This window comes from Phyllobates terribilis, unplaced genomic scaffold, assembly GCF_046119375.1.
Source record: "Phyllobates terribilis strain yellow unplaced genomic scaffold, ASM4611937v1 Scaffold_1__5_contigs__length_1240528914, whole genome shotgun sequence".
NCBI lineage: Eukaryota > Metazoa > Chordata > Amphibia > Anura > Dendrobatidae > Phyllobates > Phyllobates terribilis.
In genome coordinates, this window is record NW_027362761.1 from 894,769,747 (window position 1) to 894,785,307 (window position 15,561).

At 45.5% G+C, this 15,561-nt stretch overlaps 1 protein-coding gene across 5 annotated transcripts in view; it reads left to right on the forward strand.

Annotated features, from left to right (window-relative positions):
- Nucleotides 1-15,561, forward strand: part of EGF (epidermal growth factor) — a 269,170-nt gene that overhangs the window by 121,900 nt on the left and 131,709 nt on the right. For all 5 annotated transcript variants that reach the window (XM_073640773.1, XM_073640784.1, XM_073640793.1 and 2 more), the window contains one exon: nucleotides 11,024-11,146. In XM_073640773.1, coding sequence (XP_073496874.1) covers nucleotides 11,024-11,146 — 123 coding nt within the window. The remainder of the gene's footprint in view (nucleotides 1-11,023; nucleotides 11,147-15,561) is intronic.

Sequence of the window (15,561 nt, forward strand, 5' to 3'; positions counted from 1 at the left end):
GCTCCTCACTGTCTCGCTGTGACGGCATCCAGATGAGCCGAGGTCATGTCCAATGAACTCGGCTCACCTCATGCACGTCACTGACAGCGTGGGAAAATTCTCACGCTGAAGTGCTGAGTGCAGGAGAATTCTCCCACGCTGTCAGTGATGTGCATGAGGTGAGCTCATGTCCAATGAACTCAGCTCACCTCCTGCACGTCACTGACAGCGTGGGAAAATTCTCCTGCAATCAGCGCTTCAGCGTGAGAATTTTCCCACGCTGTCAGTGACGTGCATGAGGTGAGCCGAGTTCATTGGACATGAACTCGGCTCATCTGGATGTCGTCACAGAGAGACGCTGAGCAGCGCAAGCAAGCCTGCGCTTCTCAGTGTCTGCGGGATGACAGGCTGGATGGCAGCGTTCTGCTGCGGTCCAGCCTGTCATCTCGATGTAGCAGAGCTGAAGCTGTCGTGGGAACCATGGAAAGGTAAGGATGAGGTTGCTTTATTATTTTTCTTTTATTGCAGGAGATCGTTGGCTTCAGCTGGAATGGGCGTGATGGTAAGTATGGTTTAATTTAGAACAATAAAGGATTGTGTCTTTATTTCAATTAAAGGACTTTATTCTGGGTGTTTGTGTTTTTTTTAACTTTGACTATGGGGTTAGTAATGGGGGTGTCTTATAGACGCCTCTCCATTACTAACCTGGGCTTGATGTCAGCTGGCATTATAAGCTGACATCAACCCCAACCCTATTACCCCCTGCCACCGCACCAGGGCAGCGTGGAAGAGCGAGGCTAAGTGCCAGAATTGGCGCATCCTATGAATGCGCCATTTCTGGGGCGGCTGACGGCTGGTGTTTCTAGCCTGGGAGGGGGCCAATATTCATGGCTCCCTTCCTGGGCTATTAATATCAGCCCCCAGCTGTCTGCCTAGCCTTTGCTAGCTATTAAATTAGGGGGGACCCCACGTCATTTTTTTTGGGGGGTCCCCCATTTTAATAGCTAGTAAAGGCTATGTATTCAGCTGGGGGCTGATATTAGTAGCCTGGGAAGCTCCGTGGGTATTACCCCCTTCCCAGGCTTCAAACATCTGCCCCAGCCGTCTGCTTAACCTCCGCTAGAGCCTAAAATTAAGGGGAACCCCACGCCAATTTTTTTAATAATAAATCCTTTATTTTAATACTAAATGACAAGTACAGTAACCAACACTATCACTGTACTTCATATATATGTGACTGACATGTTTCTATCTATCTAATCTATGTGTGATGCTCTATCTTTCTGTTCTAAATTGTCGGGTACCGCTGCTGAATTGCCGGCCGGCTTTTTTAAAGAGACAGTGCATGAAAACACTATTATTTTTTTAAATAAATCCTTTACACTAAATGACAAGTACAGTAAGCAACACTATCACTGTACTTATTATATATGTGACTGACATGTTTCTATCTATCTAATCTATGTGTGAAGCTCTATTCTTTCTGTTCTAAATTGTCGGGTACAGATGCTGAATTGCCGGCCGGCTTTTTTAAAGAGACGGTGCATGAAAACACTAATATTTTTTTTAATAAATCCTTTACACTAAATGACAAGTGCAGTAACCAACACTGTCACTGTGCTTCTTATATGTGTGACTGACATGTTTCTATCTATCTAATCTATGTGTGATGCTCTATTCCTTCTTGTCTAAATTGTCAGGTACCGGTGTATGCCGCTGCTGAATTTGCCGGCCGGCTTTTTTAAAGAGAGTGTCTTCTGAGCAGTTTGTCAGCTTTTGGACACCTTTGCAGGTGTTTTCTATGTGTTTCTATGTGTTTTTGTTTGCCTGCCATTGGTTTTAACGGTGTTCGACGGTGTTCTAAGGTGTTCGACGAACAGTTCGACGAACAGTTCCTCGAACATCCCGGTGTTCGACGAACCGAACCGAACCCGAACACTACGGGGGTGGCTCAACACTAGTTACTAGCGGTAATGTTTGAAACTGTTGTCCCAGCTCTCTTCAGGTCATTGACCAGGTCCTCCCGTGTAGTTCTGGGCTGATTCCTGACCTTTCTCAGAATCATCCCATGCCCTATTAGGTAAGATCTTGCATCTAGCCCTAGACCGAGGAAGATTGACAGTCATCTTGTATTTCTTCCATTTTCTAATAATTGTGCCAACACTTGTTGCCTTCTCACCAAGCTGCTTGCCATTTGACCTGTAGCCCATCCCAATCCTTGTGCAGGTCTAAAATTTTGTCCTGGTGTTCTTAGACAGTTCTTTGGTCTTGGCCATGGTGGAGAGGTTGGAAGGTGAATTATTGAGTGTGTAGACAGGTGTCTTTTATACAGGGAATGAGTTCAAAGAGGTGCAATTAATACAGGTAATGAGTGCAGAGTAGGAGAAATTCTTAAAGAAAAACTAACAGGTCTGTGAGATCTAGAATTCTTGCTGGTTTGTAGGTGATCAAATACTTATTTCATGCAATAATATGCAATTTAATTATTTAAAAATCATACAATGTGATTTTCTGGTTTTTATTTTTAGATTCTGTCTCTCACAGTTAAACTGTACCTATGAAAAAAATTACTGACCTCTCCATTCTTTGTAGGTTGGAAAACTTGCAAAATTGGCCGTGTATCAAATACTTATCTGTAAGGAAAGATACAGGCTTTCAAAGTTAGGAACACGACATATGATGTAACTATACATCATATGTCATGAAAGTGTTAAAAAGTCCTCTGGAATGATTTTATATATGCCTGAATCTTTACTCAAATTTCGTGAAATTTAGCAGAACATGCAACTTTTGCCAAAAAAGGGTTAAAGGCAAAAATAAAGAGCATTTTTAATTTTGTTCAAAATTCAGAAACCACGTGTGCCATTTTAAAGAATTTGGAGCAAAAAACCTCAACAAATACTACAAGACAAAAATAGAAAAGTGACTAAAAAACCCCACAAATGATTAATTTGGCTCTAAGTCTGCCAATTCTGTCTAGGAGATGTATACAACAGTGTGCAGCTTTTTAGGGACATCTGACCATAGACTATAAAATAAGTCTTAGCTTTTTAACTTCTTCATGCCCTAACAGGGCATATAGGCAGGGAATTATCTCAGTGGGACAGAACCTATAATTAATTGGTTGGTGCATAGTTACCAAGTAGTGAAACATTTGCATTTACTTTCTGACTTCCATTTATATATGCTAATTCTGAAATTTTTAAATTCTGAATAATGTTCTGTCTTTATAGAGGTCAGAGGATTTTTTCACAGCTATCTGCTACTCTGCTATAGACCTGCAGATACAACTGCACTGACCCAGCACCTACTGAACACAAGCAATCCCCTGCGTATACACAATGGTACTGTCCATGTGTCTCTCCCATACACTGTGTGGTACCTGCAGCCATATAGACTCCTGCAGCTTCTGACTCTGAATCAAAGCTATGGATCTTCTGATCCAGTGACACAGACTGAGAGCTTGACGCTCCTGATTGGCTGAGCAGTGTGATTGGCAGGTGGCCCATGTAATAGTAGTAGTACGTGCATGTTACAGCTGACAGCCGGTGGTCATTGCCTCACTTGTCTCCAGTGGTTGTTGCCTTACTTGTCTCCGGTGGTTGTTGCCTCACTTGTCTCCGGTGGTTGTTGCCTCCCTTGTCTCCGGTGGTTGTTGCCTCACTTGTCGCAGGCGGTTGTCACCTCACAAGAGGCAAGTGAGGTGACAACCACCAGAGACAAGTGAGGCAATGACCACCTACTGTCACCTGTAATAGATTCCCTTTAAGCATGTTGACAAAAGTTGGCCAATTATTTAACTACTGTTTAAAATGTATGCTTTTGTTTAGGGGTGTATTGAGGAGGCAGGTGGGGGACTTGCCTCACAAACAATTGGATGAGAGTCTTTTTGGCTCCCCCACTACTATTTTATTGGCTCCCCCCTCTACTATCTTAAAGGGGTTGTTGGGTCTTAAGCTACAAGCCTGCAGTCATTATATGTGACTGTAGACTTGTGAATCCTCATATCGCGTGCACTGTGCGCAGTGAGAATTCTCTGGTGACGGCGCCAGGAGCAAGCAGTCATGTGACCACAAGTATGCGATTTTCATAGTTCCAACCAGATTTCGAATAGACTGTGTCCGGCCTCCTTCAATACACTTGCAGTTAGAGAGGCCGCACCCACCTAGTAGGCACGGGACCGCATGTATGCAAATCACATATTTGCGTTCACATGCCCGCTGCTCCCGGCACCAGCAAATCTTCACAGTGCACAGTGCACATGATGTGAGGATTCACAAGTCTGCAGTCAAATATAATGACTGCAGACTTGTAGCTTAAAGCCCGGCAACCCCTTTAAGTATCTACAGCCAGAGTTTCCTTCTAGTTCTTGTCACCTAAGTTCTGTCAAAAAGTCCACCTCAAGTCTTAATATGATTTACAACCCACATCAGGCTCTACAACTACATTTTTCAGCAGAGATCTTGTGTCCTCAGGGATAACAAGGCACTAGCCAGTGAATTGTGAAATCATGAATAAATATATGTGTGCTTAATTATGTTTTTAACTAATGTCATGGTTGTAGGTATTGTGAAGAATATTGAAGATATAATCCCATGTCGATCATTGTGCCCTGTTTGGCGGGGTATTATAGAGGTCTACAATGTACAGCTGTAATCGGAAACTTCTGCAGCTAAAGGAGAAGGGAGGGGGCTGAGAGACAGTGAGTGACAAAACCCCCACCTTCTTCTGTGGTGCTGCCACAGGAAGATCCCCTGTGGACCCCAGCCATGTGGCATGTTTTTTGTGTCAGACAAAGAATAATTCAATACCGAGATATGGGAATATGATACATCCCAGCGATACACCAAAGAGATTTTTGGAATCACACGAACGGGAGGAATGTCACCCTAGCTTCCAGCACAGTCTAGTGCGTAGGGATGAGGAGATACATGGCACAGCCTTTCGGAAACCCCAAGAACCACTGTGCTTGGTCTCCCCGCGTAGCAGGGGCCAGCTGGGATCTGATGACACCAGAATAGGCTCCCTAGGACTGGTCATTAAGGAAGTATAGCCCATTTTAGTTTTTGGAGTTTTTAGCTGAGAGTCCAGGGGTGGAGATTTAGGTCCAGCCAGGGGGCAAGAGGGGGAGTGACCCAGAGGGGTTAAGAGCTCCAGCAGCCATAGCCCAGTGTCTTTTTCCCTGGGAAGTCGCAACGACACATCGTGTGGGAGAAGTCCTGCAACAAAGGGGACCACCAGCCTCCCATGTGGCAGCCCCTCCCCCGCAAGCCAGGCTTTCCATCTGATTGGTACCTGACTCTTAATGACTGCTGATACCTTTTGTACCACTACTATTATGTTTGCATCTCTGACCATTGTGTATGTATAATCCTTATGTATATAGTGTATTGTCTAGTGTGCCTTTAAGGCGATTAAATATATAATTTAACCTGCTCTTTTATGTTGATCCATGAACTCTAATGTCCGTTGTTCGGTCCAATGAACACGCTACCGGGCTGGTTTGTAGGCCGATATAATCCCCCGGTCCTAGCGGGAATTATATGTAATAGAAACTGGTGGCTGCTCTACCAGGCCGACAAGGTTCCACTTCACTAGGGCTAGTGAAGGGGCCTCTCAGTCTGTCAGGGTTGTGAGCGAGTGTGGTTCCACGTCAGTGACTGAGTGGGCCATCTCTTCTCACTCCCGGTGCCTTCCTGTACCCTTGTGGACAGGGGGCGTCTGTGTAGAACTGTACCAATCTGACCTTACCGCTCCCCGAGGGGGTTCGGAACGTCACCTTGGTGCAAAGGGCAGATCCGTATCATGTGTTCTGTCTGATGTAACTGTGACGTCAGGCGGGTGGCGAGGTGTGGATCCTTCACAAGTGGTGGCAGCGGTGGGGATTCTGCGGGATCTCTCCGGTGTCATTCATCACAAGTGGTGGCAGTGGTGGGATTCTGCGGGGTCTCTCTGCTGCCAATCATCACAAGTGGTGGCAGCAGTGGGATTCTGCGGGATCTCCCTGGTGCTATTCTTTACATATGATGGCAGCGGTGGGATCGAGGTAATAGTGTATGAGTGTGGAACGCATACTCACAGACACTAAGGACTGCCAGTAGTAGCTTTTGCTGCTGGGGTCTTAAGATCAGCTGAGCACTAGACAGTCCGAGTGCAAATACTGTAAGGTGTGTGGGTGCATCAGGTTGCAGTTATGTGTCAGTGACCATAGAGTGCAAGGATGTCCAGTGGCACCAGGGGCAGATCCAAGGAGATGGCCAATGCACCGGATGGTGGTGCGGAGGTGGAAGACGATGTCGCTCCAGAAGAAGGAGAGTCCCTCCCAGGCTCCCCAGAGAGAGAGTCACCGGCAGTCAGTCCCGCAGTGGGCCGCCCACCACCTGCCCAACCCCCAGCCGGGCAGGCTCGGATGCCCTCATGCAAATTGCCCTGGCGAGTCTCCATGCTGGGGACAAGGCCACCTTCGAGACCCTCATGGCAGAACGTCAACGGGAGCATGAGCACCAGGAAAATATGCTTCAGCTCCATCTCCGGCTGCAGGCCCCAGCCAGTCATGAGTCCCCTGAGATCCGAGTCCCGAAGCTACGGACAGAGGACTTCCCTCTGCTGGACAAAGGAGGGGACTGCCATCAGTATCATCTGCCTAAGGACCAGTGGGTCCGGTTCTTAACCCCTCGCCTTAGGGGTAAGGAACCAGAAATCTTTGGATACCTGCCCAGTGAGACCACCCTGAGCTATGAGGACATCAAGCAGGCTCTGGTCCGGCAGTACAACTTGACCCCTGAGACGTACCGGAAGAAGCTCCGGAGTATACAGCAGGGTCCTGCAGACAGCTGGGTCGATCACATGCGGGCCCTACTGAAAGTCGTTGATCGATGGACCACGGGACTGGAGCTCACCACTGTCCAGCAGCTGAAGGAGCTCATTGCGACTGAGCAGTTTCTGTGGAACTGCCTGGTGAACCTCCAACAGTACCTCCATGACCGGAAGCCAAAGGGGGCCTCTGCAACAGCGACGCTTGCTGACGAGTACTCCAACAACAGGACTCCAGAGGCCAAGAAACTTGTCGGCTGGAGAGGGAGTAAGACGAACATGGTGCCTGCTGTCCCTGCCCCCAGCCCAAGGGGGTACCTACCGATGATTTCCTCTACACGCCGGTAGGGGATCCCCGACTGTGTCACCTTTGCAGACAGCCAAGCCACTTCAAAGCCATGTGCCCACAGAGCCAGAAGGGCCTGTCTCCATCCCAGAAACCGTCCACTGTTTTGTGTGTGAGTGGGGGTGGTGGGAGGTCCCTTGACACTCTTCAAACCGTCACCATAGACCACGCCAGGGCCATGGGACTGCGAGACACCGGCGCTGAGATGTCTCTTGTGCGGCCTGAACTTATGTCACCCCAGGATTTGATACCTGGGAAAACTCTCGCCGTCTCCGGGATGGGAAGCGTCGAGCCGGTGCTGCCCGTCGACAAGGTGTATTTGTACTGGGGCGCTGGGAGGGGAGTGTGAGGGGTGGGGGTAACTCTGAACATTCCTGCAAATGTTTTGCTTGGGAGAGACTTGGGGTGGCTAGTGTCCCACTATGTGGCCACTGAACCCCTAAGATCTGACCCTCCAGACAACGTCATGTCCACCCCTGTTGATGCCAATGTTATTGACATGCCTACTCATAGGCATGTGGGGGTGGGTAATGTACTGTGTCCCTCTCCCCTCGGGGGGGAGGGGAGATCAATCAAGTCAGCTGTGATAAGGTCTGAGAATGTGGCCTGCCGGCAGGCTGGAGCAGTTTGTCCTGTGAGGTTTTCACAGAGGGGACAGACAGGGGGCAGACAGCTGCGGAGGGGAAACATGTCATGGAGGGCGGGGCAGTCCCAGGAGAGGTAGGGTTCCCAGGTAAGGCCGAATGGCAGGGTTCCTGCACAACCGGGATGTCAGAGGTGGATCCAACGGACAGGCTTAACCATTAAGCTGGAAAAGTGCCAGCTGGGTATGAGTGAGGTCCACTACCTGGGACACCGGGTTGGTGGAGGAGATCTAAAGCCAGAGCCCGGGAAGGTGGATGCCATCGCATCTTGGCCTACCCCCAGGACCAAGAAACAGGTGATGTCCTTCCTGGGCACTGCCGGGTACTATAGGAGGTTCATCCCTCATTATAGTAGCCTGGCGAAGCCCCTGATGGACCTCATCGAGAAGAAGCTGCCCTCCGCAGTCGATTGGACAAATGACTGTGAGATGGCCTTCCGGGCGCTGAAGACCGCACTTTCTAGCTCCCCGGTACTACAGGCAGCTGACTTTACGCAGCCGTTTGTAGTGCAGACTGATGCCAGTGACTTTGGCCTCGGTGCTGTGCTCAGCCAGGTCAACACTACGGGCCATGAACACCCTGTTTTGTACCTGAGCCGGAAGCTGCTGCCGAGGGAGGTGGCCTATTGCACGATGGAGAAGGAATATCTGGCAATTGTGTGGGCCCTGCAGCATCTGCAGTGATACTTGTACAGATGCCAATTCACCGTGGAAACAGACCACAATCCCCTCAGCTGGTTACACACCGTATCCGGAACGAAAGGGAGGTTGCTACGCTGGAGCCTCGCTCTCCAGCAGTACCACTTCGCCATTCGCCACAAAAAGGGCCGCGACCATGGCAATGCCAATGGCTTGTCAGGAAGTTGCGGACGGGTGCGCGAGGGAATACCGGGTAGTGCTGCCCCTAGCGCCCTCTAAAGAGAGGAGGTGTGAAGAATATTGAAGATATAATCCCATGTTGATCATTATGCTCTGTTTGGTGGGGGATTATAGAGGTCTACTATGTACAGCTGTAATCGGACACTTCTGCAGCTAAAGGAGAAGAGAGGGGGCTGAGGGACAGTGAGTGACAAAACCCCCACCTTCTGCTGTGGAGCTGCCACAGGAAGACCCCCAGTGGACCCCAGCCATGCGGCATGTCCTTTGTGTCAGACAAGTATAATTCAATACCGAATTATGGGAATATGATACATCCCAGCGATACACCAAATAGATTTTTGGAATCACACGAACAGGAGGAAGTTCACCCTAGCTTCCAGCACAGTCTAGCGCGTAGAGATGAGGAGATACATGGCACAGCCTTTCGGAAACCCCTAGGGCCACTGTGTTTAGTCTCCCCGCGTAGCAGGGGCCCGGCTGGATCCGATGACACCAGAATTTACTCACTAGGACCGTCCATTAAGGAAGTATAGCCCATTTTAGTTTTTGGAATTTTTAGGTGAGAGAGGCCAGGGGTGGAGATTTAGGTTCAGCCATGGGGCAGGAGGGGGAGTGACCCATAGGGGTTAAGAGCTCCAGCAGCCATAGCCCAGTGTCTTTTTCCCTGGGAGGTCGCGACACATCGTGTGGAAGAAGTCCTGCAACAAAGGGGACCACCAGCCTCCCATGTGGCAGCCCCTCCCCCGCAAGCCAGGCCTTCCATCTGATTGGTAACTGACTCTTAATAACTGCTTATACCTTTTGTACCACTACTGTTTTGTTTGCATCTCTGACCATTGTGTATGTATAATCCTTATGTATATGGCGTATTGTCTAGTGTGCCCTTAAGGTGATTAAATATATAATTTAACCTTGGGCTGCTCTTTTATCTCGATCCACGAACTCTCATGTCCATTTTTCAGTCCAACAAACATGCTACCGGGCTGGTTTTTGGCCCGATATAATCCTCTGGTCCTAGTGGGAATTATATCTAATAGAAACTGGTGGCAGCTCTACCAGGCTGACAAGATTCTGCTTCACTGGGACTAGTGAAGGAGCCTGTCAGGGGTGTGAGCGAGTGTGGGGCCACATCAGTGACTGAGTGGGGCACCTCTTCTCACTCCCGGTGCCTTTCTGTACCCTTGTGGACAGGGGGCGTCTGTGTAGAACTGTACCACTCTGACCTTACACATCCCCGAGGGGGTGCAGAATGTTACCTTGGTGCAAAGGGCATATCCGCATCACGTGTTCCGTCTCACGTAACTGTGACGTCAGGCGGGTGGCGAGGTGTGGATCCTTCACAAGTGGTGGCAGCGGTGGGGATTCTGCGGGGTCTCTCCGGTGTCATTCATCACAAGTGGTGGCAGTGGTGGGATTCTGCGGGGTCTCTCAGCTGCCATTCTTCACAAGTGATGGCAGCGGTGGGATTCTGCGGGATCTCTCTGCTGCCATTCATCACAGGTATAATGAAACTAAAATCAAAATATACGATAATAACTGAATTAGTAGGTGGAAAATATAGGTGTTAATTCTTCTCTTAGTGTCTATTGGGTATAAAATGGAAATCAAGGAGGCATCAGGTACACAAAATATACATATTTGTGAATTCTGGATAAGATGTTTTTTCAGTTTGGTCAAATTTATAGTCTTGATAAAATAACAATTTTGAAGCATATTTTCTAAACAATCTTCACTGTTCTATTCCTGTTATTCCTCTTGGATTTTTTTTTATGAATAAATTAGAAATTGGGTGTTACCAGTTAGGTGTGTCCTCATACAATCCAATCAGTGCTGACAGGTAGCGACACTCCACTCTGACAAGGGAAATGGTAACTCCCAGATGTCAATTGATTTGTGCATTTTTAAAAGAAATAACAGAAAAGCACAACACAACGATCTAAGAAAAGATGCTGCAGAATTATTATTTTTATGATGAAGTCAAGTATTGCCTAAAGGAGACCTTTCAGGAGTGGTGATGTTCACTTTAACTAAAATCTTTCTTTCTTGGTCATTTGAATTATTAGATAATATTGTACATTGAGCTAAATAATTGCAGTTAGAACCTAAGCTCCCCCTAGTGGCAGTGGGGTGTACATCTCTCTAGGGAATTTGGAGCTCTGTTTTAAACATAGCTACATTAATGAAATGTACAGTTATTTTAAGAAACTAATGGGCACAGAATGAATAAGCTGAAAACCACATAGTGATAAAAGACAGAGATTAACTTTAGGGATCCAGGGCAAGCATATTGAAGGACTCATAACCATTACATTTCTAAAGTGGCAGAAGCGTTTCACACTGAACTATTCTTTCTTTGGTTGCAGGACCAGAGGTGTGCACATTAGTGAATGACAGCTGCTTAGGAATATGCCAAATCAGCGGATTAAGCCAGCAGTGCAGATGTAAGGAGGGTTTTCAACTTTCTTATGATGGCAAACAATGTGAAGGTGAGATGTACCTAACTTTATATCAAAATACTGAAATAAAAAATAATCACATTAGAAGGCTAGAAAATAGGACTAACAGATGATCAATTAGTGAAAAAAGATACACATATTACTCAGACATTGTATGTGAGTTGTATAAATATATGAATAATTATTAATTAATTACGGTATATTATTAACTATTGCTTGTCAAATCAATTTTTGGTATGACCACCCTTTGCCTTAAAATCAATTGTTGTTCACAGTTTTTGAAGGAACTCAGATAGGGAGGTTGGTTCCAAACATCCTGTACAAATAACCACAGATCTTCTGTGAATATAGGCTTGTGCAATTCCTACTGTCTCTTCATATAATTAACAACAGATTCAGTGATGTTGTGATCTTGGCTCTCTTGGGCCATGTCATTACTTTGAGGACTACATATTTATATTCCTATAACTCGAGGGTCACATAAGCGATGATTCTCTCTTTCGAGAATCGGATTTATTTTTGGTAATGACACTCTGCTCAAACTCTGATCAGAGTTTGCTTGCTCAGAGTGTCAGTTTACTGTGATCCCATTGTCTTGCATGAGAGAATCATATCTCCATTGTCTGTGTCCGCGTAAATCAAACTGAACTTGAATGACATCTGAGCGCAGTCTGATGCTTTACACGCACCGATAGACTTTTAGGCTATGTTCACACATGTTGTTTTTTTTCAGCATCACAAATCTGCAGCAAAACCCAATTCTGGCAGGAAATCAGCTGTGTCAAAAACGCAGGTTTTGCTGCGTTTTTTATGCGTTTTTGTGTGTTTTTCCAGTGTTTTTTTTCACTGTCCTTCTGTCTCTATTTATGCATGTACATAAAGTTCTGTGAAAAAAAAATCTCATTCTGGTTTTGGCATAGTGGGGGAGGTGAATTGGTCAGGAATAGTTTAGACACTGGCAATGCATTGAGTTTGTATGACACTATTTACTTTCACACTATGGGGTCTGCCATTCAGTTTCATTGTTCAATTTCGTGCCTCACTGGGCCACAGGTATTGTTCAATCTCACACATAGCTCAGACAATGTTTATAATGTACACTTCACTAATTTAATTTAATTAAACTATCCTAATACAAACAACCATGTGAAGACAAGATGGTAAAATCACAAAAATAAATGAGTTTCACATACTGCTGTACTTGCTTATTTTCACTAAAAACACGGCAAAACCTGATAGCTATGTTCACACATCATGTTTTTTTAGCGTTTTTTCACTGTCCATTACTTCCACAGTATTGCAGTAAATAAAGAAAACTATGGTCCCCTATGAAGAGCAGCCACAGGCAGGAGCTCCGTCACTGAGGGTATGGGGGCCTCCTGAAGGCAACTCATAGGCACTCCGTGATCCCGTCACTTAGGAGGTGGTGTGGGATGGAGAGATGAAAGCAAGAAATTCCGCCTTTCCCTGGATCAAGCTTTAAATGCCACTGTCATAGATTTACATCAGTATACAGTGGTGGGTAAAAGTGTTTGCCCCTTCCTGATTTCTTATTCTTTTGCATGTTTGTCACACTTAAATGTTTCAGATAACAAAACAAATTTAAATATTAGACAAAAATAACACAAGTAAACACAAAATGCAGTTTTTAAATGAAGGTCTTTGTTGTTAAGGCAAAAAGAAATCCAAACCTACAGGGCCCTGTGTGAAAAAGTGATTGCCCCCCCCCCCCATCCTTAAGCCATAAATTAACTGTGGTTTATCACATCTTTGGGAAACTGAGTTCAATTTCCCTAGCCACACACAGGCATTCTTACTGCCACACCTGTTCTCAATCAAGAAATCACTTAAATAGGAGCTGCCTGACAAACTGAAGTAGACCAAAAGATCCTCAAAAGCTAAACATCATGCTACAATCCAAAGAAATTTAGGAACAAATGAGAAACAAAGTAATTGAGATCTATCAGTCTAGAAAAGGTTGTAAAGCCATTTCTAAAGATTTGGGACTCCAACGAACCACAGTGAGAGCCATTATTCACAAATGTCAAAGACATGGAACAGAGGTGAACCTTCCCAGGAGTGGCCAGCTGACCAAAATTGCCCCAAGAGCGCAGCAACAACTCATGCAAGAGGTCACAAAAGACCCCACAACAACATCCAAAGAACTTCAAGTCTCACTTACCTCAGTGTTCATGACTCCACCATAAGAGAGAGACTGGGCAAAAATGGCATGCATGGCAGAGTTCCAAGATGAAAACCACTGCTGAGCAAAAAAACCCATAAAGGCTCATCTCAGTTTTGCTAGAAAACATTTTGATGATCACCAAGACTTTTGGGAGAATATTCTGTGGACTGACAAGACAAAAGTTGAACGTTTTGGAAGGTGTATGTCCCATTACATCTGGCGTAGAAGTAGCACAGCATTTCAGAAAAGGAACATCATACCAACAATAAAATATGGTGGTACTGTAATAGTGTGGGGCTGTTTTGCGGCTTCAGGACCTGGAAGACTTGCCTTGGTAAATGGAACCATGAATTCTGCTTTCTACCAACAAATCCTGAAGGAGAATGTCTCATCATCTGTTCGTGACCTCAAGCTGAAACGCACTTGAGTTATACAGCAGGACAGTGATCCAACACACACCCACAAGTCCACCTCTGAATGGCTTAAGAAAAACAAAATTAAGAATTTGGAGTGGCCTAGTCAAAGTCCTGACCTGAATCTGATTGAGATCTGTGGCATAACCTTAAAAAGGTGGTTCATGCTTGGAAACCATCCAATGTGGCTGAATTACAACTATTTTGCAAAGATGACTGGGCCAAAATTTCTCCAGAGCATTGTAAAAGACTCATTGCCAGCTATCACAAATGCTTGATTGCAGTTGTTGCTGCTAGGGATGGCCCAACCATTTATTAGGTTTAGGGGGCAATCACTTTTTCACACAGGGCCCTGTAGGTTTGGATTTCTTTTTCCCATATTAATAAAGACCTTCATTTAAAAACTGCATTTTTTGCTTACTTGTGTTATCTTTGTCTTATATTTAAATTTGTTTTGTGATCTGAAACATTAAAGTGTGACAAACATGCAAAAGAAAATCAGGAAGGGGGCAAAAACGTTTTCACACCACTGTATAATGGTTTGACAGCAGCGGTCAAAGCTCAGCTCCAGTCGCTGCTCTTAGAGACAGATATTGGCTGTTAACATAGGCAATATTTGCAGGGTATGGTGCAGGTTCGACTCCTGAGCCTGCGCCATAAATGAGAACCAAATATTGTAAGCGCCAGTACATGAATCTCTAGTCCTGTTAATAGGTTGTTGGTTTTTTTTTACCCGAGAGGCAGGGTCTGATATGTTGTCAGCCAAACACTGACAGGTTAGATAATGCACTGTACTTTTTTTCTTAAATGCATGTAATTGGGGCAAAAAAAATCATTTTTGCAATTGGGTTTCATGCTATCCTTAGATAGCTACCGTGTGACACTGTCTATTTCTGGTTGCAGAATGAGCTAATGAGGAGGATCTTTCACCAGTTTGAGCATGTTAAATTGACCACCTGGAATAGTGGCTGCATAGTTAAATAGAACCATGTTATTTTTTTTCTATCTTCTACTCTCCATTGTGCAGATATCAGTTTGTAAAGTTTGGGTTATAATTAGTGATGAGCGAGTATGTTCTGTTAACCCTTTCGGCGAGTATGCTCAGCCGAGCCCCGATTAGTTACAGCTGCTCGGTGTTCTGTTTGAATTACTCCTGTGCTCATGATTTGCGACTGTTTGACAACTTTATTACATGTGAGGAATGTGTAAGAAATAGACATTCTTCACATGTATCAAAGCTGTCAAAAAGTCACAAATCATGAGCACAGGAGTAATTCAAACATCACACCGAGCAGCTGTAAATAATCGGGGCTCGGCCGAGCATACTCTGCGAAAGGGTTAACAGAACATACTCAATCATCACTAGTTATAATATATAATACGTCCACAGGGGCATTACCAGAGATTTTTCTCCAGGGGTGTGTATCTTTTCCGCTGCATGAAGTTGACCAATTATAAGCAGGCAGTAACATACAGGGATTAAAAGAACACACCCCACAATAGGTAATTGACATGTAATGACAGTCTCCTCTCCTCACTGATCTCACTACAGACCTGTGTGAGATTTCATCTCACAGCAATGAGTACACGCTCCTAGTGAAATCTCTGCTAACACCCACTAGGACTTATCAATTATAACCTAAAATTTTACAAGCTAAAATTTGCTAAAATTTCTAAAATTTCTCCTCTGCAATGTAGAGGAGAATTTGAAAAATGAAAACTAAGTTTTATTCAGCTCTGCAGCCACTATATCATGATGTGGCAAGTTTAACTTGCTCTGCAGCGCTTCTGTGCGGAGCGAGCTGTCAGTCAAAATGCCAAGGCGTGCTTACAGCCTCTGCTCGGTA